This window comes from Phaethon aethereus, assembly GCF_964289735.1.
Source record: "Phaethon aethereus genome assembly, chromosome: 6".
Classification (NCBI taxonomy): domain Eukaryota; kingdom Metazoa; phylum Chordata; class Aves; order Phaethontiformes; family Phaethontidae; genus Phaethon; species Phaethon aethereus.
The window spans coordinates 13,580,676-13,607,191 of NC_138580.1; the positions used below are offsets into that span (position 1 = coordinate 13,580,676).

General features: G+C 46.6%; 2 protein-coding genes across 2 annotated transcripts; one reads left to right on the forward strand and one right to left on the reverse strand.

Annotated features, from left to right (window-relative positions):
* Positions 1–3,140: 3,140 nt before the first annotated feature.
* TSN (translin) lies at positions 3,141–11,039 on the reverse strand (the record flags this gene model as incomplete). The annotated part of the gene is made up of 6 exons (XM_082001452.1): positions 3,141–3,377; positions 3,724–3,803; positions 4,489–4,604; positions 5,400–5,496; positions 10,803–10,896; positions 10,974–11,039. 6 exons carry the CDS (start codon positions 11,037–11,039, stop codon positions 3,141–3,143), a joined length of 690 nt encoding a protein of 229 aa, XP_081857578.1.
* Positions 11,040–11,461: 422 nt separating this feature from the next.
* NIFK (nucleolar protein interacting with the FHA domain of MKI67) lies at positions 11,462–15,642 on the forward strand (the record flags this gene model as incomplete). The annotated part of the gene is made up of 6 exons (XM_082001177.1): positions 11,462–11,599; positions 11,745–11,870; positions 12,644–12,752; positions 13,252–13,463; positions 14,141–14,221; positions 15,466–15,642. 6 exons carry the CDS (start codon positions 11,462–11,464, stop codon positions 15,640–15,642), a joined length of 843 nt encoding a protein of 280 aa, XP_081857303.1.
* Positions 15,643–26,516: the final 10,874 nt, after the last annotated feature.

Genomic DNA, 26,516 nt, shown 5'->3' on the forward strand with positions numbered 1-26,516 from the left:
AACCCACAGAAATGACGTCAAGATAGGGAGGGAAAAAAAAGCCAACCCAGTGAGTGAATACAAAGATGATCCAAGGAAGCACTCCCTGGGACACACTTCAGGCTGAAATGGCTCAGAGCATAGCCATACTGGCTGTTGAGTCAGACCCTCCAGTGCTCCTGTGCTGACTCACTCCCCTCCCAGCTGCCAGCACACGCTGCACAGTCCATTCGGTACCAACAGGAGTTATTTGTTCAGAGTTCAAGTGCATCTGATTCATCATGAGCCATCAAGCTTCTGCAGTCCTTGGAGCTCCATCTCTCACTGCCATTCCCCGCTGGCTAACCTGCTCCTGTTGCCCCTGGGAAAGGGAAGAGCCCAAGAAGAGAGACCCCCCCCCGTACTCAAGTCCTTCTGGGTCTTCACTTCTTCCCCCTGCTCCCAGGTCTGGGACAGAAACACAACTTACCATTTAGGACCAGAGTAATGTGCACATTCAGAGTCAGGGCCACAAGGTTCTATAGGCTACCTCTGCACAGAAGAAGCTACAAAAAGCAGGTCCCCATCTTTCCCTGCTGCAGACTAGGGAAAAAGTTTGTGGTTTTCTTTCCCCTTCCCCAGACCTGGCTTGGGAATGCACTACGCAGCCTAGCTCTTGCAAATGATGCTTTTCCAGAGGAAGATGCTAGGCTCTCCCAAAACCTAGGGGCAGGAAAGAATGAGGTGTTACCAAACACCCTCCCGGAACACAACACTGGAGTATTGCTTTCTCAGGCACTTGCTCTCTAGAGAGCCTTAGACAGAAGGATCCCACACCTTGCAGACTTTAAAAGCCCTAGGTAAGAGACTTGCTCTTCCAGTTGTCCTTCCCACAGTATCTGCACCGCTGCACCTGCAGCACAGTGCTGTTGTGTCTCCACAACACAAGCTCTCGGAAACCATGTAAGATGCAACAGCTGGCAGATAGAGGTTCTCCTGAAAAGCTGCATTAGGCACATGGCATCCCATGCCAGGACGCAGACCTGTTGTGTGACCGAATGCAACCAGAGCACCTGGGACACAAGCCAGTGCAAAGCCTTAATGAACACCTGCTCTGCAACCAGAAACTTGCCCCGCCACATAGCCTCACATCCCAGTCCTGCATGCCAGTCCTCCTCTAACCCAAGGGACATCACACTGATGCTCAGGAAACCTTTCTCCAATTCCCCTGCTCCCACACATTTCCTGTGTGACCTTGGTCTACACGGCTATGCAGGCTCGGAGCCTTAGGGTGTTGTTTCACCAGTCTCTGGTTTTGGCAGAGCTGGCTTAAGCTCCTTCCTTCCTCTCACCTCCATGGGGTTAAAGCAAGAAAGAAGCAAGCAGTGGCATAGGGCAAGAACAAAGAACTACTTTGAAAGCTCGTCTCATTGCCGTGGGGCTCAGGAAGTTACACCCTCATTTTCTTCAGCTGCGAAAGAGGGGTATTACCATCTCCCTATGTTATATGACATAAGATACAAAGGATGAGGACAAAAGTGAAACATTATGAGATGCTCTGAAGATGAACCTTGCCACATCTTGGATTTTGGTAATGATAAACTCCTCCATACCTCTCCTGTTTTACTTGGTGAAATTGGTCAAAATTAAAATGAGGAAAAAAAAAAAAAAAAAAGCAAGCCCATGAAATCTGTTTTCCACTTGACTTACGCTCTGCTCATCAGTGGGTAGGAGTGCACCATTGAATGGCGTACAGCCACAGTGAGGAATTCTGTTCTTGTCCAAGTACAGCTGAAGGCTGAACTTAAATTATGCTATTTCAGAGCATGCTCCCAAGGAAGGGAAGCAAATAACAGATAATCAGACAACAGGCAGAGTTACCAAATGGCCAAAATCAATAAACAGGTTTTATTGGCCAAAATAACCAAGAAACCATTTTCTTCCAATAAACAAAACCCTAAAACAGCGGCAAATCTTTGCTAACAAAATGAAACACTAACAGACATCACAAACTTGACTGTTCGTGTTCATCCTCTGGAAATACTCCTCCTCCTAAAGAAGTTAGTTTTTCTCCTTATCCCTCCTGCACCACCAGAAGTAGAATAGCAAAACTCCAAGTCATTTAGGGCAAGGGAACAAATACCCTGGGAGGTACGAGTTTGCCCATTTACAGAAATGAAAGAGGCTGTTGGTGTTTGCAGACACCTTGCATGCAAAGTAGCTGAAGTAATTTCCCCTTTTCTGAAGATACAAACATTTTACTACATGAACTATAGTTTTAGTGTGGTTTGGTTTTTTTAATGCCAGGACACAGGTACAGTTGTGACCTATATAGGTTGTTAAAACTCGATGCTACCTGTGCTTTATCGGTTAACACTTCTCTATTCAGAAACTTTGGTAGTTAAAAAAAATAAAAATCAATTACACCAAGTTCTCACGGCAAATGATCATATCAACATTTACTCATGTCAGTAAATACCAGTCAGTGGATGCAGATGTTTGAGAAAACCTCACTCTCTCTGGCAACAGAAATCTTGGAGGAAAGGAAAAGCATGAGAGAGAGAGAGAGGTGCCTGGGTGCAATACACCAGTTCCAATGGAGAAATTCTCAGGAGTATTTTCACTAATTTCTCAATAAAGGGGGATACATTAACAGAAGCCATTTAAAGAGTTCTGGTTAGTAAGCAGTTATGCAAATCTGTTCAACTTACTGATGTAGGTGGAAATTTAAGAAACAAAGAGGTAAAAAAAAAGTCTTTAAAAAATTGTTTTAGAAAACACGGTGTGTATATATACATCACATGTATCTGCACACATCTTTAAAGGTGTGTGAGCAGAGACAGCTGAAGCACATCACTGCCGGAGCAGTGGAACAACACTACAGACCTAACAAGAATTTCAGCTCATGGGAGTTACGGACTACTATTGCTGCTGTGCACAGAACGGCACCATGGGTTTTGACAGAGGCATTCCACTGGAAACAGAGAGCCTCCTGTCCTATTCTAGACATGATTTTACAAAACATTTTGAGATCTAACACCCGTACTACACCTTTTGTAAGAAAATAGAGAGCAGCTTTCAGCTGCAGTTCTTCTAAACTACTGTAGGAAGGCTTCACTAGCATGCTTCCTAAATTGGCAACCATCTGAGGTAATCAATGATGCTGTTAAAATGAGCATACTTCATTTCTCTCCACCCACACCACCTGTTGCCTCCTTATTGAGTCCTCTGATCGACAAGTCGTAAACCACTTCCTCAATTTTCTTGACATCGTATTTCAGGCCATCGTAGCGTTTCCTCAGGGAGTCATTCTTCAGGTTGAGGAGACGGAAGCCAGAATCCAGCTCGTTGATAAAAGTTGAGATGCGGAGAGGGCGAGAATAGTCACCGGCTGTGACGCTGTTCACTGCCAGTCTGGCCTACGAGAGGACGCACAGGAGAACATCAGCAGAGGAACCAACCCAAATCATGTCACTATTGCCATGTCACTTTACCAAGTGAGGCAGTTTTGTTGCAGGCAGTCAGATTATTTATACTTGGATCTACATTTTTGTTGAAAATCCAGGATATTTGTCAATCAAGTGACTAGTTTAAATCTTAAAATATCAGTGAGGAACAACTCTGGCATACAGAAAGGCAGTTTGCTAGTTCAGATCAAGGTGTTACATATCATAACTTCCAGAAACAACTTGGGAAAGTTAGAAAACACATCATTTCTTTTTAGATCAGTCTCAATCCAAATATATGCATGAGTATCTTCCTTACCAGCTCACTGGCAAGAGTTAATACACCAGAAAGATAGTCTTCAATGTCCAGGTGAAAGCCCCGCTCTCGATCAGCTTCAACTAAGATGAAACAGAGCAGTAATCAGGTGGTACTGAACGTGAGCAAAACCAGCGACTTGAAATTGCATTTGTTTACTGGAGCTGATTTGAAATATCAAATCTATGAAGTCCTATTACAAAATAAAAGCCAGCCTTTTCCTGTATGGGGTGCGATTACTGCCTCTTCTCAGCATTTTGATTTAGCATCTCATACATCCTCAACTGGACATGCAAGAGGTTAAAATTGATCCAACAAAATAACTGAATTTACATTAATACATAGGAGAGGGATCTGTAGTAATTTTTTTGAGAAATATTTTCAAATCCTTTGCTCTGGAAGGACAGAATTCTCTTACAGCATAGGAATTTATTCTTTTTTCCACACTTTTTAAACACCAAAAGCAAAAAGGGAGAAAAATAAGCTTTCATCTTTGTATTACTCCTCTGGTAGATGTACACAATTTGAATGAATAATCCCCATTGATGAAGAACTTACTAATGGGTAAATACTTTTGTTCACATTAGGTTTGCTGATTTCCACCTTATTAAAGAATTTGTTGTTTACATAATGAAATCAAATACCAGATAAAGTTTGGAACCTACTTCTTGGGAGGAAATGAAGTTCTGCTGTCTCCCTGTACCTCTAAAAGCTACAATGTCTTAAAACATGACCAGCGTTTTCTCTTCAGTTACAACATTAACTTACTCCCAAGTATTTCTGCAACAGCTTCTCGGGTCACTAATGTTTCTGACTCCAAGTAGACTACAAACGCTGCCAGAAACACCAACCGCTGAAGCACAAACCTCCAGTGCTCATGAAATCTGTTGAAGAAAACACCAAGTCAAGGTATAAATAAGTGACATCTATTACTGGAGAGCTAGGCAACAAGCATACATTATGTATACATTATGTTTTCCACCTTTACACATAGGGCTTTGCAATATTTTTGGCTTATCAAAATGACACCAGCTTAAAGTCATCTCCTTGGTACTCCAGGACTTCACCCCCAGGATACTGCACCGGATGCAAGCATTGCTCATGCCTCTCACACCCCTACTCAGTTCAAGACAACCAGGGCTTTCCCTCCCATCTTCCCTCAGCAGATCTGAGCTGACAGGATTCTTGTTCTTTGAAATGTTCTTGCTAGAACATTTGCTACACTGTCCCCTTCTGGCAGCAAACAAAACACAAAGGTGACAGCTTCATTTAGCATCTGCACTATCACACAGCCATTTCATGACAGACCGAGAGCTCTGTTTTCAGAAATGCCCCAAACCTAACTTAACTGCAACTAATGGAGCAGCAAATGCCCTGCTCCCAGAAACAAGGGCAGCTCCAACAGAACACCAATTTCTTAAACTTTCCCTTTTCTTTTTTAAAAAAGCTTCTAGAAAAAGAATATTGGATATTTTTAGTGAAAAGTTATAGATAAAGTGTTTGAGCAAAAGTATTTTTTATCTATGCTGATAATAAACCTCACACTTCTCTACCATGATTTACTTTTCAAACAAAAAGAAGCATTCAGCCCATAAACCTTTAAATCGTTCTTCCAAGGTAATGATGCCACCTATGCCCAGGCAATTCCCATATCCATATCTGGCTGTGATGCTGCACACCTGTAATACTGATCAGTGGGAAACTTGGTCTTCAGAGATTGCATCTGTGTTCTCACTGTAGCAAAGTGTTCACGAGCCTTCTGACATTTCTTTGGTACTGGAAAGAGAAACAGCGCAACATTCGGTACGTGACAGAGAACAGGGTTTTGTGAGCAGAGTTTTCTAGTGTAGACAGCACTGTTTGTGCTCCTTTGCTGTCCGAAATAGTCTATATTGACATTTGAATCAATCTAAAAAATATTCATTGTCCCACCATGAGTCACACAGGTAGAGGAGAAATATTCCTGAATTTTGAGCTGTCTAATCTGCCTCTAGTCCTTAGTTTTGAACTTGAGCCAGGATGGCCCAGTGTTATTTAAGAATCACTGCTAATCATGAGTAATTATTGTTGCTATAAAAGTTATGTCATGGATGAAGAACCTATTCTGTAATGGGCACTGACAGAAGAAAACACTGGAAAGGCCACACAACCTACAGACCAAGAGGCAACGGGGGATACAGACGGATGCAGGAGTGGAGGAACACACAGTCAATGTGGTGTTTGTCTGTGGAATGAACCAACGAGCAAAGGAGCCAGGCGACATGCTGAGCAGGGTGACAAACAAGCAATGCTGAAGGAGACATGACAAACAGCTGAAAAAGGGGTCAAGCATCAGACCTCATCTGAGGTGCAGAGAGGCAATTTTGTGCGAGGGTCTGTAAACACAGAAGAGCTGAGACTATGGCAACAGATACTGGGGGGGAGCGAGGGAGCCAGCAAGAGCAGTGACACAGTTAAAGCCCCATGCTACAAGTCCACCCATACAGCAGTGCTCTGGAGCAGCAGCGCTGCTGCAGGAGGAAGCATGCTGCAGAGATCAGGTGTGAGCTGGTAAGGGGACATTTTTTGGTTTAGCTGTGTGGATGGAGTAAGAGAAAGGGGCAGCTAGTTGGGTTGTACAGGTGTCAGAGAAACAAAACATTCTGGAGAGCGCCTTAATGCAATGGTTCAGGAAAAAAAACCAGGAACAACCAGATCACAAGCAACAGAACGGCACTGCACACAGCCAGCCCCATAGAAAGCATGTACACCAAGCGGTGCCACTGCCACATGACTCATACAGTCAAAGGAAAAGCAACTTCTCTTTCTCCATTTTAGAATCTTAGGATTTTTTTTTTTTTCTTATCAATCCAAGTTCGGTTAGATGAGGTGCAACATCCCTTCAGGAAACTGCATTTCCTGCTTTCAAGCAATGTATTTGAAGAAACTGGGTTTTAACCTGTCCAACGTATGCTATACCTCTGCAGAGAAATGGTCTCTCGCATATGTACGAACCACTGCCACCTCCCGTTTACTGATACGAGTTACAGCCACACTGCACCCGCAGTACCAGGGCCCAACAGAACTCATCATACCAGTACTTCTCAACTGCAGCCTTCTCAGAAATCCTGGTCATAACCCAAGGAAGGCAGAAGATCAACCTGACAGGTTCTCCTGCATCTTGATGCACAGAAGCCAGAATTATTTAAACAAGATCACAGAAGCTAAATCTGAAAGCTGTGATGAATGATTTTTATCAAACAAGCCCTACTAGGAGCCACTTAAGCATGTTTAAAATAAAGTTCTCTCAATTAGTAAAGCATAATTTCTGTTAAAAAAAAGGGGGAACACTTAAAAATAAAAGCTTCAGGAAGCAGAAGGTGAAAATGCTCCGTGTGCAGCCAGGATGAAAGAAATGTATGAAGCTGCCCTTCAAACACCGTCCTTGGACTATGGTTTCTGCCATGGAAAGCTGTGACGTGGCAGCTGTGCACCAAGTAAGGCATAATTTTGCATTTTGGCTTCTGCCAGAGGAACTTTTTATAAAAATAAACAATCTTTATGGTAAAGTTTCAGACAACAGCACCCAACGATACACACATAACCTCCCAACTTCAAACTATCCTCATGCATCCTTAACATACTACCACTGACATTTCCCAAACTTAACATAACCTGTTTCAAGAACAAAGATATATTAAGTTGACTTTCAGCCTCTGAAGACCCTACCTGTCACTCAGACTCACGTCAGCTAACAGCAGGCTGCAGCACGTGCTGCCCTGAACAGATTTCTGAGCAGTTCTCCAACTCCGTTTTGGACAAGGGGCAGAGGGAGCAGAAGGAGAGAGATCCTCTAACCCTGTTGCGGAGGCTGCTGGCCTGAGGCTCTGCTGGTTTTACCTCCCGCTTCCCCACAGCCAAATAAAGGCTATGACTGAAACTGCTTATCTCACAGCTAAGCACAATTTCATGCTTGGTGCAGAGAGAGCCCACAGAGAAGCTGGCACCATGTCTGTGGGTAGGCGTCTGCCCCACACTGAAAGAGGTTAGATGAAAAAGTCCATGAAAACAGGTTTAGCCAAGAGATATTTTAAGTCCCTGGAGAACAGAGGAAAGGCATTGTGCAAGATAAGGTTTTAAATACCACTGACTGGTACAGGAAACTGCTCTCCATCAATCTCCATCTTCCAGCTATCCCATAGTTCTATTAACAGAGCTCATGCCACCCCGTATCCTTCTCTTTGGTAGGACAGATTGCTCAGCCCAGTGCAAATCCTTTACCTGTTTTCACCAGCTCTCCGTTCTCCACTTGAGTTTTCAGCACTTTGCCTCAATTGATGATGCAAGAATGACAAAGGATCAACCAGCAGACTATGGGGGAAAAAGGTGTCTCCCACTTATGCTGGCACAAGGGAGGGGGCACAACAAGCGGTACAGCTTCTGTTGGTAGAGGCACCAGCTTAAACCATCCACAGCAATATGGCTGCAGTCACCAAGCATTGTTAGTTACTCTGTCACCTATGAACTTGTAGTAATTATTTGTACTTTTCATTTTTTATTAATTAGTTATTAGTTTATATAGTTAATTTATAATTTAATATTATTATAGTTCAATACTTTAAGGGTGTTAATAGTTTTCCTTACATCTTGGAATAAATAAACACAAGGCTAAAAAATCTTGATGCTACGAAGTCTAGCCACAACTCCATTGCAATGAATAATCTTCTCTTTCAGTTACAAGAGTCATCATTTATCCCTTTTTAATCTACTAAGGAAGAATCATTCTAGTTTCTTAGTCAGAATGTGGTACTCACTCAACAAATGAGATGCTGTAGTAAGCCAAACAGCTATTTAAGAGCACTATGCTGCAGAACTACAACCATTATCAAATAAAACTGTAATCTAAACACATGACATCTGACAAGTGCTATTTATCCCCCTAACAATCCTTCTGTTAACTGGCATTATATTATTCTGCTGTAAACCTTTGTTAATCTAAACCTTTATTGACTTTATTACACTTGGAATCGATGACAAACTGACAAGTCTATTATTATGAGTTAACTCCTAAGCTATTAAGCATACATTCATTATCTTTGATATTATAAGAATTATAAGATGAGCTTTTTTTTTTTTTTTTTAACTTTAACTCTTCCAAATCTCTTCTCAGACTCTGCAAGTTCCAGGACCAGTTCTCTCCCAGAATTAAAAATCAAGTGAATATACCCTGATCCAGACACAGGCCTCTACTATTAAATGCTGCAAAGCAACCCCTGACCTTGTCACCCGCACAAAATAGCTGTCACAACATCCACAGGTTTACTCGGCTTAGAAAAATGAGGGTATGCTTGTGTGAATTAGCCAATTAGCAGTTCTAATTTTTGGCACTGACAGATTTCCTAAGTAGGTGGAAGTTGCACTTGCCAGCAGAGGTCAAACCCCAAGTGTCGCATGTTGCTAAACACACACCCTCAGGGAGGCCAGAGAGATCTCAGGCCTCCAGCTCCAGTACAAGTGTGCCAGTGAACATCATCAGGCTGATAACAACCGTTCAGCTCTGCAGGTTAATAAAACAGCACCTGGTGACGTTCGTTCTTCTATTCACCTTCAAAGGGCCACCTGCCAGATGTCTCCCCTTCCCAAATTCCTCTCAAGAGTTTCCAGAAAAGTCAGAATGGTTGCTTCTTCTTAGGAGACATTCATTGATTTGAAAAAAAATAGCTTTTAAGTTACATATTTAAGGGAAAAAATGATTATTCCACTTTTTTTTTCACAAATAAGTCTAAAAATGGGGATGAGGGGAGCAGGAAAGGCACATTTGGCATCTAGGTTTGTAGTACCAGTTCTCATGCCCTGGAGGGAATGGGTTGGCTCAGAAACATTATGTCAAACATCTTAAAGAAACCTGGATTGAAAGCAAGGAACCAGGTGAGCTCCAACCCAAAACCTCAAGAACAGCAGAACAATTCCTGCTGCCACTCAAACATACATCAAGGACAGCTCCTGCTTTATCAGCCTTTACAAATTCCCTTTATATTTTGCAACATTAAGCAGATTTTACATACACGCATATGTAGTCTTGTACAAAAAAGACTAAAGGCCCCCCCTTCCCACACCATCCTGAACACCCCCAAGAGCGTTCATGATCACAGCTTTTTAGGGGGTGGGGTGAAGAGGTGAGGAAAGGGACACAGATACAAAGGCCCAATAGGTGACAGTAAATTTAGAAGACAAAAACCTACCTGCAAGTCGCTTAAAGGGAAACCTATGAGCTAATTCAGCAATGCAGAAAGGGAAGACCTGCATAAAGCACTGACTCTGCTACCCTGGGACAGTGAAACACTGACCCGGGGAGGGGAAAACGGGGAAGAATGGTGTTCCCCAAGGATGAACGGCAGCTTTTCTACTTAACCTGGCTTGAAACCTCCCAGCTGGCCACCCCCACCAGCAGCTGTTAAGAAGCCTACAGAATCACAGAATGGTAGGGGTTGGAAGGGACCTCTGAAAATCATCTGGTCCAACCCCCCTGCCAAGGCAGGATCACCCAGGGCAGGCTGCACAGGAATCCGTCCAGTCGGGTTTGGAAGGTCTCCAGAGAAGAAGACTCCACAGCCTCTCTGGGCAGCCTGTGCCAGTGCTCTGTCACCCTCACGGTAAAGAATTTTTTCTTCACATTGAGGTGGAACTTCCTGTGCTACAGTTTGTGCCCATTGTCCCTTGTCCTGTCACTGGGCACTACTGAAAAGAGACTGGCTCCATCCTCCTGACAGCCACCCTTCAGAGATTTACAGACATTGATAAGGTCCCCTCTCAGCCTTCTCTTCTCCAGACTAAACAGCCCCAGGTCTCTCAGTCTTTCCTCATACGAGAGATGTTCCAGTCCCTTAATCATCCTCGTAGCCCCCCGTTGGACTCTCCCCAAAAGTTCCCTGTCTCCCTCGAACTGGGGAGCTCAGAACTGGACACAATACTCCAGATGAGGCCTACGCAGGGCACCCGAGGAGCGCCCACGACGGAGGGGGTCGCGTACCCTGGGGGGTACCTCCAGCACCCCTCCCCCGCCAAACGGCTTTCCCCAGGGTGGGGCGGAGGGCGGGACTCACTGTCCTGGAAGCCAGCTCCCTGGTGCACGCCCTGCAGCAGCGTGAGGATCTCCCGGGCCGTCTGCTCCAGCGCCTGCACCACCTTCCGGATCTCCTGCGGAGACAGGGCGCCGTCAGGCGAGGCAGCGAGGCACCCAGGCCCCGCGCCCCCGGACCCAGCCCCGCGCCCACCTCACGGATGTCCTGGTCGGCGGTGAGGACGCCCTGCAGCGCGATGAACATGTCGCTCACCGACATGGTGCCCGCCGCCGCCTCTGGGGCCTCCCGCACCCGTAGAGGGCCTACTGTGCCGCCGGCGCGGGGGCTGCCCCGCACACTGCCTGAGCGGCCGGAGGAGCCAGAGCGTGGCGGAGGGGGCGGCACAAGTGCCGGTAAGGAGCTCCTCGTCCCAGGCAGGGTGTCCGTGTTTCAAGGGCCCCGCTCCCAGTGCGGCGGGGCTGGACCTCGGGAGGCCGCCGCCCCACCCGGTCCGCGCGAGGGCCCCGCTGCCTGGTGACGACGGCGCCGCGTTGCTACGCGACGTCGTGCGGGGGGGGGGGGGGCGGGCGAGCGGCAGCTCTGTTGCTAGGAGACAGCGCCCCGTTGTTCTGCGCCTGCACGCCGCTGCGCGACACCGCGTGCGAGGGGAGTGACGCCCTTCCGGCGGCGGCGAGGGCAGCATGGCGGCCGCTGAGGCCGAGTCGGCAGCCGTGGTTGCTCCCGCACCGGCAGCGTCTTCGTTCCTGGCCTTGGAGCCGCGGCTGCAGCGCGAGTTCCAGCAGAAGGTGCAGCAGGTCCGCAACAGCCGGGCGGCCAAGGTGAGCGGGGCCCTGTCGCGGGGCGGGAGCGGCCTGGCCTAGCCTGGCCTGGCCTGGCCTGGCCTAGCCTAGCCTGGCCTGGCCTGGCCTGGCCCGGCCCAACCCGACCCGACCCGTCCTGACGCGGCTGCTTTGTGCCCTGCAGGAGGAACTGACACCGGGCGTGGTGTACGTGGGGCACCTCCCGCGGGGGCTCTGCGAGCCGCAGATCTACGAGTACTTCGGGCAGTTCGGGACGGTGACGCGGCTCCGGCTCTCCAGGAGTAAGAAGGTAAAGCGCCGCGCCTGCCCGGCCCGGCCCCGGCCGCTTGGCCTGCGCCCCTCGCTGAGAGCGCTGGGCGCTTCTGAACTTGCCGCTTTGCTTCCTTCGGCCTTTTGGTGCGCACCACGTGGAAAACTTTGTTGCAGTTTCATGAGTGGGCAGAGGGGGGCACCATGCATAATGGTGTCCTGAAAATAAGACTTGCCAAACGAGTATTAGGCTGATAGACGGCATATGAGGCATTGTCTCAGGGATGATCGTTAAAGGTTCCCTCCAACCCAAACCGTTCTATGATTCTATGACTGCAAAGCAGCAGTTTCACCGACAGTTAATGTAGCCCCTTTTCTGCAAAAGTAAATACGCTTATGTGACAAGTGTTGCCAGAATATGCTGATTCAAGGTGGTAGGTGAAGCGTCATGGAAGAGATTCCGTCTTAGATTTCTTGTTCGTTTGTGCTCAATAAATTTAACTTCTCATTTATGGATTTATCATCACATTATAATATTGCTACATATGCTTGGTAGCAACAACAGAACAGCAGCAACACAGGGCAGCTTTTTTCTGGCAAATAGGTATTGGTAAGCAGTTTGTTTCATGTGCAAATATATATTTACCAAAAATTTCATACCAGTTTAGGACTAAATGTAATCCATGATTTTACTGAACTTTATGAAATTGTGTTTATCTGAGTGGGCTATGATTTCAGAAGCATGAAATAATTTACAGTAATTCTTCAGGTGTCGAAGCATTGTTTCAGATTTCTTTCTGTTGTTGCTTGCAGACTGGAGGTAGCAAAGGCTACGGATTTATAGAGTTTGAGTCCGATGACGTGGCTAAGATTGTTGCAGACACAATGAACAACTACCTGTTTTCTGAAAGACTGCTAAAGTGTAAGTATAAGCTACAGTGCAAGTCCTCTAATGTGCAAAGGAAATTTGTCATTATTGTGTTATGTTTTTGGACTGTTTGGAGAATCTCTGGGGCTTTTAAATGCTGCAACAGTTATAAATGCTTCTGCAGTGTGTGTAGTTAGACATAAGGGGTTTTTTTGATTGATTAAAAGATTAATCAGCAAGTTTCTCAGACGTGGAGATAGCAGCACTTGCTTTGTAAAGGATTATGAGCTAAATATGTGCATCAACTTTTGAAAAATAAATTTCTCTGACTGTTTCTGGGTGAAACTGAAAAAGCGTTTTCTTCCATCCACCCATTATCAGTTCTTTTGCTGGTGAATAGTTACTTTCCATCTTCTGTGTTCTTAACATGCCGTACTAGTGCTCTGCTGCAGCAGTGGATAATGTTATAACAAGAACTGAATAGCGTTATGTGAGTACATTGGGTGAGAAGCGTAGCTCTGCTATAACTTGATGTCATATGTTTATGATACAGGTCAGTTCATGCCTCCTGAAAGGGTCCATGAAAACCTCTTCATAAACAGTAACAAAATATTTCGGAAGCCTTCTCAGCCAGCGGTCAGGCGGTACAATAGGATACGTTCGCTTGTTCAGAAGGCAAAGATGACAAAGCGACTGCTACGAAAGGAGAGACTTTTACGGAAGAGACTGGCTGAAAAGGGGCTCGATTATGACTTCCCAGGATTTGTAAGTTTGGCATCGTTTTGATGAGTGTTTTATGCAAAACTTGATTCTAAGGTTGTGCTAAATACAAGAAAATCCTGTGTTTTGTGTGGAACTGGTAAAAGAGCTGGTGCACCAGAGAGACTTACATGCTTTAAAGAACGGTATAGAAGCTCTTGGAAGTTACTGTAGTGTTGGGTTGTACTACTTGTTCGTGTGGGTTTGCTTTTAGAGAAGTAAATAAGTAACAGCAACGGGAAGATGTTTCTTCTGTTAGTATAAGCAGTTGGATATTCTGTGGTTTTAATATTTGTGTGTAGATCACAGAAGAGTGACAGGGGCTTTGGCAGGGTAGGTATTTAAAGGCAGATCCCAAGACTAGAGCTTCCATCCCTAGACCCTGCCCAAGCTAACCAAGCCTATTGCTCATTTGCAGAGTGCTTGCATGAAGTACTTGAATTTTAAGCAATGCTGTTTAACATGATACTTTTTTAAAATGCACAGTAGGGGCTCCTATGTTGCTTTGGGTGTGTTTGTTCAAACCAGATCTGTGGCACTGTAAGTCATTTTATTAATTCAAACCTAATTGCTGTAGCAAAGATTTTGTAGTTATGAAGCAAAGAAACCTCTATACTGTTAAGTGACTGCATCTTCACACAAGAAAGTTTGTAGTGATCCACCTTATCTGTCTTTCTTCCTAGGCTGCACAAGAGCTTTCTATAAAAAGAAAAAAAGTTAAAACATCCAAGAAGACAAAACTGAACATTTCTTTGAGCAGCCAGGTAAGACCAAACAGCCCTGGTCATGCCCAGCACCACACTCCGCCATTCACACTGGGGCAGATGTTTCAGGTGTGCAACTGGTTTATTCTTATCAGTTTCAACACTTGGAAACCTGGATAGTATTTACTTGAGAGCTTTTTGTGCCAAAGTAGCTCCTTTGAGATGGATTAACACTTTTGAATGGGGGAGGGTGGTTGGGTCTTCTCAGTTCTTTCTCCTATGGGAGTATTTAGCAGCAAAGGCTTCTGCTCAGCGTGTTGTAACCAGCAGTGCTGGTCCCGAGGTGCATCAAGGCAGCAGTGTGTCTGCTGTCAGCCTTTGCTATTCATCACTAACTTGACACAGGAGAAGTGCAGGGTGTTGGGGACCGTCACCTATACACCACCTACATCTGTGCTTCCAACCAGTACGAAGTGATCTCCTTGGTGGCATCTTTCTGTTGGCCTGCACTACGATATAATACCAGCCTGTTTTGACAAAAAGGAATTGGAACCATTAATACAGTCTAGTGCTGTCTGTCCCCTTTACGTGGTATACTGTCCCTCCTCCCTTGTGTGCTCCAGGCATGGTATTGCAGTATTTTGAAAACAAAAGCCAGCGAAAACTAGAAGCAGGATGAAAGGAAACCTAAGGTCATCAGGACTGAGATTTGGGGCACTGACAATCTGAAAAGTCTGTCAAGTATTAACATTTCTGTTTTGTTTCATCACTGTTGAGAGTTTGGTTTTGTGGGGGTTTTTTTAATGTTACTGGATTTACTTGTGATAATTGGGACAGGGCTGGTTGTGAGGAAGACAAGATAACTTGTACATTCAGCCAGCTGAGTTGTGAGAACTTACTGAGATAACGAAGCTGGGATGTTTCAGTTCTGCTGTGGGCTTGAATGTGGCATTTCTGTATCCCAGTCTCAAATATATTTCTCCCCCCCATTCTTTTCTTCTTGGCTTGCTTAGTGCTTTGAGTCAGGGAATAGAAAGTTTAGTAAGCAAATGTGTATAATGACATGTTAGAAAATGTTAATTAATTTACATTTGCCTTTCACATATACCTTTTTGGAGATGACAGTTTTGTCCGAAGAAATACCGTCTACAGAAATAGCTAGTTATAAAAAGAAAACAATTTCCCTTAACATGTGGAAGTTCTGAAGGAGAGCTGGACTGAGGTGCCGTGTGGTACCACAGAGGCAGTGACAACTTTCTCTGGCAGATGCTTTGCAATGAATCCTGTTTTTCTGATCTCTTCAGGATCCTACTCCAGTCTGTACTCCAACAGTGCTCGAGCGCCGGAAAGCTTCCCAGGCGGATGGTGATGCAGAGGACAGTGAAATAACGCTCAGACTGCCGCCTGCCAGGGTTAAGAATGCTGTGCAGAGACCAAAGAAGCAGCCAAGAAAAAGAACAAACCTGAAGAAACAGAAATAGACTTAAAATTTTGATGGCTGTAGCCATGTTTTCCCTGGACTCAAAACTGGCGAGGTGGAGCTTCTAGTGGTTGTGCTGCCCTGGCTTGGTTTGCCTTGACTAGACTGTTTTAATCTTTCCTAGGCAAGGAATCTATTCACAAATCCTCCACCTCCTGTTTAGCCATCAGGGGACCTACTGGGGTCTTCTCTGCCTTTGAAGATATTTCTGACTCTTTGCTCACAAGTGCCCGTGCTGTGACACACTTGCAGTCATGCCAGAACCTTCAGTTAATTCTATAAACTGTCTCTAGTGCCCACTGTTTTGAAAGAAAATATGAGGCTGTCCATTGGCTTGCTGATATGGGCTGTATCTTACATTTGTAATTAATGATGGGTTATAAAAAAAAAAATTAACCATTTTTCAACTGTGTTGGCTCTTGGTAGTGGTTCTTCTATTTAATGGAATGTCTGTGTTTCATGCAAGTTCTCACATTGTTACACAAATAGAGGGTGAGGGATTTTTTTCCCCAAGGAAGACATACCTTGAATTTCATCTCCTGTTTGTGATCAGTCGAGATCTGCCTGTACTGTCCTGGGCAGAGGCAGAATGCCATGCTGCCCTAGCAAGCCAGTGTCTTTCAACTCTGCTTTCAGCCTGGGAAGCTCATCCTTTGCCAGGATGTGGAGTAGTTACAGACAACATGGAAAGGACTGGGATTAGGAAGGTGGTAAGAGACAGAGGAAGATGGCTGAGATTATTCACATTCAAGATTCCCAGTCCTTTCCCTATGCAGGGAAAAGATTTGTGTTTGAGTGTGTACCCTACTGTGGAGGACGTAGGGTGGGTGTTCTGTTGGCTGGTGGCTTAGCCAGAGCCACAGCTACGCTTTCATTCCTCACACACTTGTGTAGAAGGGGTGTGTATGTACTCATGTACTGCTTTACCTCTGGGCTGACCAGGCAAAGGTAACTCGCTAATTCTCTGGGGTTTTATGTGCCATAAATGTGCTGTTGCCTGGTTCAGAAAACGTTCAAGGACCTGCAAAGTGTGGCTGCTTGTAGAGGGACTTCTTGCTGAACTGGGGAGGGGAGCAGGTGGTGGCAAATAGCTTATGTACAGCTGTTCTCAGAGTGAGCAAGGCTCTTTGAGAAGATGCATCAGTAATGGGAGCAGTCTGGGTTGCATCAGGACTTCCATTGTCCTTTGGGCCCTGCAGCATCTTGTCACTGTATTAGTTTCACTGTCTGCATGAAACAAGGATATCTTCTGCTTCAGGGGATGATAAACGCATCACAATATTGTAATAAGCCTTTGGGTGGGTGAAGGTGGGGTTTTGTCACCAGTAATAAGAGTTCAGAGAATTGAGTGTAGCTTTTTGTTGTGCATCACGATTTATTCTTGTTCCAACGTAACCTGCCATAGCTGACTGCAGATATCCAGTCCTGTTGGAAGATGCAGTTTGACTGTGCAATTAGAATTTGGATTTTATTGCAAATCTGAGACCTGTAGAAATTCCAGTTTGGATTTTCACAGAATCACAGAATCACTAGGTTGGAAAGGACCTTTAAGATCATCAAGTCCAACCATTAATCCAGAACCACCATGTCCCCTAAACCATGTCCTGAAGCGCCACATCCACACGTTTTTTGAACACTTCCAGGGATGGTGACTCCACCACCTCCCTGGGCAGCCTGTTCCAATGCCTGACCACCCTCTCAGTGAAGAAATTTTTCCTAATATCCAATCTAAACCTCCCCTGGCGCAACTTGAGGCCATTTCCTCTTGTCCTATCACTAGTTACTTGGGAGAAGAGACCAACACCCTCATCGCCACAACCCCCTTTCAGGTAGTTGTAGAGAGTGTTGAGGTCTCCCCTCAGCCTCCTCTTCTCCAGACTAAACAACCCCAGTTCCCTCAGCCGCTTTTCATAAGACTTGTGCTCCAGACCCCTCACCAGCTTCGTTGCCCTTCTCTGGACACGCTCCAGCACCTCAACATCCTTCTTGTAGTGAGGGGCCCAAAACTGAACACAGTATTCAAGGTGCGGCCTCACCAGTGCCGAGTACAGGGGCACAATCACCTCCCTACTCCTGCTGGCCACACTATTCCTGATACAGGCCAGGACGCTGTTGGCCTTCTTGGCCACCTGGGCACACTGCCGGCTCATATTCAGCCGGGTGTCAACCAGCACCCCCAGGTCCCTTTCCGCCGGGCTGCTCTCCAGCCACTCCTCCCCAAGCCTGTAGCATTGCATGGGGTTGTTGTGGCCAAAGTGCAGGACCCTGCACTTGGCCTTATTAAACCTCATACAGTTGGCCTCTGCCCATCGATCCAGCCTGTCCAGATCCCTCTGCAGAGCCCTCCTACCCTCCAGCAGATCAACACTCCCACTCAGCTTGGTGTCATCTGCAAACTTACTGAGGGAGCACTCAATTCCCTCATCCAGATCATCTATAAAGATATTGAACAAGACTGGTCCCAGAACCGAGCCCTGGGGAACACCACTCGTGACCGGCCGCCAGCCGGATTTAACGCCATTCACCACAACTCTCTGGGCTCGGCCATCCAGCCAGTTCCTCACCCAGCGAAGAGTAAACCCGTCTAAGCCACGAGCCGCCAGTTTCTCCAGGAGAATGCTGTGGGAGACACTGTCAAAGGCTTTACTAAAGTCCAGGTAGACAACGTCCACTGCCTTTCCCTCATCCACTAGGCGGGTCACCTGGTCATAGAAGGAGATCAGGTTGGTCAAGCAGGACCTGCCTTTCATGAACCCATGCTGGCTGGGCCTGATCCTTTGGCTGTCCTGCAGGTGCCCTGTGAGCACTCTCAAAACCAACCGCTCCATAATCTTCCCGGGAACAGAGGTCAGGCTGACAGGCCTGTAGTTCCCAGGATCCTCCTTCCGGCCTTTCTTGTAGATGGGCGTCACATTGGCAAGCCTCCAGTCTTCTGGGACCTCCCCTGTTAACCAGGACTGCTGATAAACGATGGAGAGTGGCTTGGCAAGCTCCTTCGCCAGCTCTCTCAGTACTCTTGGGTGGATCCCATCAGGCCCCATAGACTTGTGGGTGTCCAGGTGGCTTAGCATGTCCTTGACTGCTTCCTCCTGGATTATGAGGAGTACATTGTGCTCTCCATCCCCGTCTTCCAGCTCAGGGGGCTGAATATCCTGTGGATACCTGGAGTGGCTATTAAAGACTGAGGCGAAGAAGGCATTAAGTACCTCAGCCTTGTCCTCGTCCTTGGAGACAATGTTCCCCGCCATATCCAGTAGGGGATGGAGATTCTCCTTGCCTCTCTTTTTGTTGTTAATATATTTGTAAAAACATTTTTTATTATCCTTTACGACTGTGGCCAGACTGAGCTCTAGCTGGGCTTTTGCCTTTCTAATTTTGTCCCTGCTTGACCTAACGAGATCCTTGTACTCTTCATGAGTTGCCTGCCCCTTCTTCCAGAGGTGATAAACTCTCCTCTTTTCCCTGAGTCCCAGCAAAATCTCCCTGTTCAGCCAGGCCGGTCGCCTTCCCCGCCAGCTCTTCTTACGGCACATGGGGACCGCCTGCTCCTGTGCCTTTAAGATTTCCTTCTTGAAGACTGTCCAGCCTTCCTGGACCCCTTTGTCCTTCAGGACTGTCTCCCAAGGGACTCTCTCAACCAGTGACCTGAATAGGCCAAAGTCTGCCCTCCGGAAGTCCATGATAGCAGTTTTGCTGAGTCCTCTCCTTACTTCACTCACAACTGAGAATTCTATCATGTCATGGTCGCTAAGCCCAAGACGGCCTCCGACCACCACATCTCTCACCAGTCCTTCTCTGTTTGTAAACAGCAGGTCCAGCAAGGCACCTCCCCTGGTGGGCTCACTCACCAGCTGCATCAGGAAGTTATCCTCCACACACTCCAGGAACCTCCTAGACTGTTTCCTCTCTGCTGTGTTATACTTCCAGCAGATGTCCGGTAGGTTGAAGTCCCCCACAAGAACAAGGGCCAGCGAATGCGAGACCTCCGCCAGTCGCTTATAGAATGTCTCATCCGTCTCTTCATCCTGGTTGGGTGGCCTGTAACAGACTCCCAGCAGGATGTCTGCCTCATTGGCCTTCCCCCTCATCCTTACCCACAAGCACTCTACTTGGTCTTCACAATCTTCGATTTCTATGCAATCAAAACACTCCCTAACATACAGAGCCACCCCACCGCCTCTCCTTCCCATTCTATCCCTTCAGAAGAGCTTATAGCCATCCATTGCAGCACTCCAGTCATGAGAAGCATCCCACCATGTTTCTGTGATGGCAACTACGTCATAGCTGTCGCGCTGCACAATGGCTTCCAGCTCCTCCTGTTTGGTGCCCATGCTGCGTGCATTGGTGTAGATGCACCTGAGCCGGGCTATAGATTTCAACTCTGGCACGTTGAACCTACCCCTAGGTTCAACTCTAGTGAGCCCGGTTTTAGCCCCTCCCCCCTCCAATTCTAGTTTAAAGCCCTTTTGTGGCACATACTTAGCCTTGATCTTTTGTTTGAGATGAAACAGTCTGCTGCTGTTGGCTGTAGGTCAGGCTTGGCAAGAAGATTTCAGAAGAAGGCCCAGGTGATAGTAACCGGCTGCTCAGGTAGGTGGCTGGCACTAATTTATTGGCTATTTTAAGACTCGGACTCCTGGCAGAGGAGAATAAATCTGAACCATTGGCCTGGCTAATTCTGTCCTGTCTGGCCTGATCACTTGAATAACCATGTGATCGTAATGACATTATGACTCAAATTAGATCATTCTCCTTTGTCGCTCTAAGCTGTCGGGGAAGCCACTTGGATGAGTGCGTCTTTATATCAAATGGTTGTCATCTTAGCCATGCTAGGGAAATCTGTTGGCCAGCCCAATGGTCACTGACAGTTGGGCTGTCAGTGTATTGCTTTTAGTATTTCTGTGTACATCTGCAGGCTTTCTCCTCTGTGCATTGTTTGATGTGAAATGGGCAGCATTTACACCTCAAACCTGTGGAAAATACATCCTTGGCTAAGGTTTGAGATAAACATGATCAGAGTGGTTGGCAGAAATTGCTTATCTGTTAGTAACTGACATGCAGCTCTCAAAAACTTTTCTACCTTGACGTCACACAGCAGAGAGGAGCAGAAGAGAAGCAAAACACATCTGTCCAGAATGAACAGTTTTCTTTTCAAATCCATGTTCCTAACTTTGTGTTGTGTCAATAAAGATGACTGTTGGCTCAAGATGAACTAGAAATGTCGCTACACTTTCTCCTGTCTGCAGCGGAGTATCCTGGGCGCAGTCGGGCGCCAAGGGCAGCATGCTCTGGTTGTGTGGATGCACGCTGCCCTCTGACAAACACGGCACAAGGTTTCCTGGGAAATGACCTCCTGGATTTATAAAGAAACCTGGCTAGTCCAGGCAGTTCGGAGTGACTGGCTGCATTGGTGTAACTAACACATCTCAAACACAATTTAAGAATATGGGAGAAATCGGGTATGGATCTTAAATATGACTGTTTCTTTGGTGCTGCCACTAATACTCCTTCCAAAGCCGTTGAGTTAAAGCTGCTCTTAAGAAAGCTTAGTTTATCTAGAGTAACTTATCCAGTGCAGTTCCATGTTCACCAAAGCCTGAGCAGCTCCCTTCCTCTCCTTCCCATTCCAACCCCTTGGCCTGCATTTTGAACCTGGAGTTGCTTTCTTCCTACTCTGCTTCTGCTGCGGTGCTCCTCTTTGTGCCCGGTGTTCTGCCCTGGCCTGGAAGCCTGTGTCTGCTTGCTGCTTTCTTCTGTGTTTGACTCTGTGGCTTCTTTTTGCGCTGCTTGCCATGCCTGGGCTATCCTGTCTAGGTGTGTGAGCCTCCAGGGCCTTACGCTTCTGCAGATCTCTTGAAAAGGTTTGTGCCTTTAAGCTAGCACCCTGGTTGCCACTCACTCTCTGCGTTCGCGTGGCAGTGCAAGCGTTGATGGGAACATGTTCAAGAAAGCTGTGCTTACAATAAAGTTTGCTTCCTGCTGTATACTTCCTTTTCCTTCCTTTTCTTTATTGGTCTTCCTTCAATTGAGATCAGCTTAGATGGCAAATCTGAACAGCAAGGAAACAAAATTCTGTGCTGTTTGAGTTAAAGCACAACAATATCCAGGCTACAGCAAGGAACTCTCAGCAGAAGGGTCGCTTTTCTTGGTGATAGTTTCTGTTTTTAGGCTGCCTGTGTTATTAATATACTGCTGTCCTGGGAGACGTACATAAGCAGAAATTCAGACACCTGATACTTGCCAAACATAGTTTCTGTAGCAAGTGGACAGACGTGCTGTGTCATGAGTTATGCCTCAGTCCTTGCACTGATTTCTATTTCTCAGCTCTCCAGTCATTTGTTCATTCATCTTGGGCAAACACAAACCTCCTGGCCACTGATTTTAGGGTAGGCTGTGAGTTGTTCTTACTGGGATGCTAGGAGTGTTGAGGCTTTGGTTTCAAGGCATAATTTGCAAGCTCTCTGCTTTTCTGTAATGAATGACTTTGTGAAGCTCATTTACTGGACACCTATGTATGTGGTACAGTTTCCAAGCTTCAGAAACACCTAGGTGCTAGCAAAGTCTGCTAATTTAAACTCGGTTATTCTGGTTTCTCTGTTTTGCAGGACAGGGAGCTGGGGTTAGGAATGTACAGCATTTCTCAGCGCACAAAGCACTGGAAGTTAAAGGAATGGAGTGGGGAAGAAAAGCAGAATTGGCTGCAAAATAGAAGGGAGAAAGGAATGATGAAGCCAATGCTCACCACTAGAGGAGAAAGGGGTTAGTGAATTTGGCAGTGTTAGACTGCTCAAAATTAAAGATGCAGTTTGATGTTTTTCTTATTTGTTTTGCCTGTTAGATGTGCTGTGGGATGCCCAGGCTGCACAGTGCCTCGGGAGCGTGCTGTGAAGTGTGGTCCAAGTGCGAGCAGGCACTCATGAGCCCTGAGTGGAGGAGGAGAGCAGGCTGGGCAAGTGACACCTGCTCTTGCCCGTAACAGGCCTGTTTGCTTGCATACCTGGCTTTTAAAATGGCTGCATCCCCAAGGAACAAGGCTAAAACCTGTCTGCAAATAGCTCATGGTGCAAGGGAGGATTTGTGCATAGCTGAGGGGTGACATCCTCTCCTCTCCAAGTAAAGCACCAGCAAAGCAGAGGGTAGCTCTAGCAAATTCCTCCTCTCCCAACTTTCCCTTCAGAGTGCTGCGGTGTTTGGTTCTCCCTTTGCAGGGGAGAACGCAGGCAGGGCTGTGTTGTGTGAGGTGCTGTGCACATCCTTGCCCTGGGCAGGGTGTTGCAGGTGAAAGCCGGGCTGGCAGGTAACAGGAGTATGGTGGATGTGACCTCCATCAGGTGTTTCCCAGGAACACCTACGAGTCCTCCTCTTGGACCAGGCTCCTTCATTGTTTAAGATACTGTTTAAACACATCCTGTTTTCCAGAGTTTACAACCAAACCCACAAAGTCTTGAACCGCCTAACTCCAGGCAGCAATAATTGCACCTTCTTGGCCAGAGATACGGGCGGGCCACCCCAGGGTGCTGCTGGAAAGGAGGTGGTGAGGAGGGACATTCCATCCATCAGCCTGCTGCCTGGCACCACTAATCCAGGCACATCCTTCCCTGCCCAAGGCCAGCAGCTGCCAGAGCCAGCCGAGGAAATGGTTAACTGCATGAGTGAGAATTGCTAAAGTGAAACATTTTCTCCCATGCAGGGTGCAGCAAGGCTTCTCATGGCTTCTCCCACCCAGCATTAATTAAGCATATGGCAGCGACAGAGATGCTGGCTGTCCTGGGAGGCTCGGACTAGTTATGCATCTGAGTATCTGAGGCCAGTAACTATGGGTCTCCTGTGCTGGGAAAAGATAAGCTGCAGAGAAGTTCCTACACAAATCTTGGCTCTGATTAGGGAAGAAAATGGTTGTTTATAATTGTCTTCAAGTGTGGTGTTGAAGAGAGCAGGCAGGATTATGAGGATGAATGCTGCAGGACTTTGAGACAGTGAGGTGGGGGTCCGCAGTGAGCTGCAGGCACTGGGGTCACCTCCTTTCCATGGCTGCACATTTGACACCGCGCTTGACCCATCACATGGAGTCTAGGGCCTGGCCTGGATTTGAAACTTGCTTTAAAGAACAAGGAGCAGAAAAACAAATAAAACTTTTTTTTTTAGTGATTCTGGAAAGCCCTGTTGTTTTTCTGTGCGTTTTTTCAGTGCTGACTGAGAGGAGGACTTGGTGGGCAGGTCCAGCCATGGGAATCGGGCTTCTCACTCTGTAGCGTGGCATTGCTGCCACTTTCCCACAAGTGCTTGCACAAACCGCCTGCTTGCATGTGTTTTGGTTTCTTTAAAACGGGCAGGGAAGTAGAGTTACTTCTGTCAGGGTGGCTTTGCAAGGCTGAAAGTGTTGCACCATTTTGAGAGTGCAGGGGCAGTACCTCGCCTCTCTGTCTTGCTTGCTGGGCGCACTCAGAGTTAGTGTTTCTCACCAGCATGTCCTGCAGAAAGCAGTCGCGCGGTGGGGAGTGAGCAGGGGTCTGTGCCGGTTGCGCAGCAGCAGCATAGCTGCTTTGTTGCCTGCAGGATTTTTGTTTCTGTCGATGTGAGAGCTGGGAGGGGTCTGGTGTGACTTTCAGGTGCTGGGCTGCATTTGCAAGTCTGCCTGTTAGAAGGGTTGGGTTCATCTGCCCAGAAGCAATGGGCAGGGGAAACGTAAGACAAATCTATAAAGCTTTTCCCTCAGCTCTCCCACACAAAGACATGATGTTTGTGGTTTATTAGCTGGGCAGTGCTTAAAGTGCATTCTATTGAATTGTATCCTGAAAAACAAACTCCAGGTTTGGAGCTGCTGGAGCTGCCCAGAGCCTTGTGACTGTGCTGGCAGGAGCTACACGAGTGCAAAGAGGCGGTATGGATTCTCCTAAGGCAAACCTGTCCATTGGTATAATGTCAATGCAGCCAGTTCAGATGAATCACAGCCCAAGTTTTTATCCTGAGAAGTACTAGCTCAGCTTTTTTTCCCCATCAGCTCATGATTTCACAAGATGAAATCCTGCTGTGTTAATATGGAGTATAGATTCAATCGGCTGGTTGTTAAGTATCATTTGGAGTCGGTGATTTGGACAGTCGGTTTTGGGTAGGCTGTCGGTATATGTTTGCTGTGTTGCTTTTCAATGTCAGCCCTCCCATGACATTTTGTAAGAGCTTCCATTAATTTCAGTAGAAATCTGCATTTGGGGTGAAGGGTGACCTAATCTTTAAAAAGGATCTTAATCCACTTAGCCTCTCTTGCAAAGCTCAGCATTTTTTCCTTGTCAGGAGCAGACTGCATTCCTAACCTTGATGTGTCACTTTCCAGTTGGCTTAATATTTGGGTGAGGATAAAAAGGAAATGTTTTTCAAAGATTAAAAGAATCCATGCTGTGAAGGTATGTGCATGTGTGATGTGCACGTATAAAAAAGGAGATATGAGCATAATTGTCAGTGTTTGGTTGGTGGAAAAAAGATAAAATAACACCAGCAGATGACTATAGAGAACAAGCACAGGAAGAGGTAAATCCATTTGAAAGTGTAAATGGGGAATTACGAGGGAAGAGGAAACGGGGCTGAAATGTTTAATGTAAATTTAAGTGCAAGACAAAAATGGGACTCCTGTTAGTTTGACCTGTTAATGTCTCTTCCCAGAGGCCTGAGGGCAGCTAGGAAAAATATGGTCTCTGATGCCAATATGAGATTTAGTGCCTCTCCCTTTTTAAGACTGAAGATCTTCTGGGCTACTGCATTAAATCTAGCTTGGGTCAGAAAGGGTGGAAAGCTGTTGGCAGTAGCCTGTTCTGTTTTTGAGGGTTTCAGCTCAGACTCCAGTCACAAAACAAAGAACGTCACAATTAACACTAATTGGTACCTTCCTTGATGTTTTGGCCAGGGAGAATGAACTGTCCCCTGCCACCCTGGAGGCAGTCACTCCAGGTCAGAGGAAGAGGCCCGTGGGGATGTCGCATGGCTCACAGGACCTTCATGCCAACGGGAAATCTTGAATCAAAGCCAGTTCACACTGCATGATGACTACCTGCTTTGTATGTGATGTTTCTCCCTGGCTGGCCAAATTTCTGCAAGGAGTGAATACACGCAGACGTGCCCATGTGCACACGATGAGCCTTGAAGCCATTTCCTCACTTCCCTTTAATCAAAACCTTGTGCTCTCACATTTTCTTTTCTGTTTGGTGACTGAAGCGAAGCTTCATGTGCCTTCACGTGGGAGTTAAGTGGGTCAGCGGGCTGCTTTGTTTGTGGCAGCTCTCACGTGGAAAAAGCCCAATGCAAAACGCTGAGGCTTGGCAGGAAAGTGCCAATTAAAGATAGCAGTGCAGGAGCATATTGTCTGAGCTGAAAGTGCTCGAATCTGGGGCTGTGACAACTGTCATGTGCAAAGGAAAGAACAAGGAATGATTAAATTTAATGTTGATCTGAAGTAGCCAGTGCTTTCCCCGTTTCAGGTGTTTGTTCTGACGCAGTACAGACAAGGAGCTCATTCCCTTTTTCACGGGTAAGGTAAGTGAGGGGTAGAGGAGGTGAGTCACACAGGGAGCCCATGCCAGAGCAGGATCAACAGCACTCAGAGGCTGGGTACTTGGGCTTCGCCTCGTGTTGGCCCGTGTTGTTTATCTTTGTGCCAGGAGCGGTCCAGCCTTCTCCTTAGCACTGCACAAGTCTGGTCAGGTGACGTGTGCAGGAGATGGCAAAGGTAGAGATGCAGTGTTACATCTGGTCAAGTGAAGTTGTTCTCCCTCTTAGCCGTGTGAGTAGTCAAGTTGGGACAGCACATAAAGGAAACGTGGGTTTCTAAGGCTGCGTGGCAGTGTGCTCAAGTCTGGGGCAGCAACCCAGGGACAGCCGGGCTTT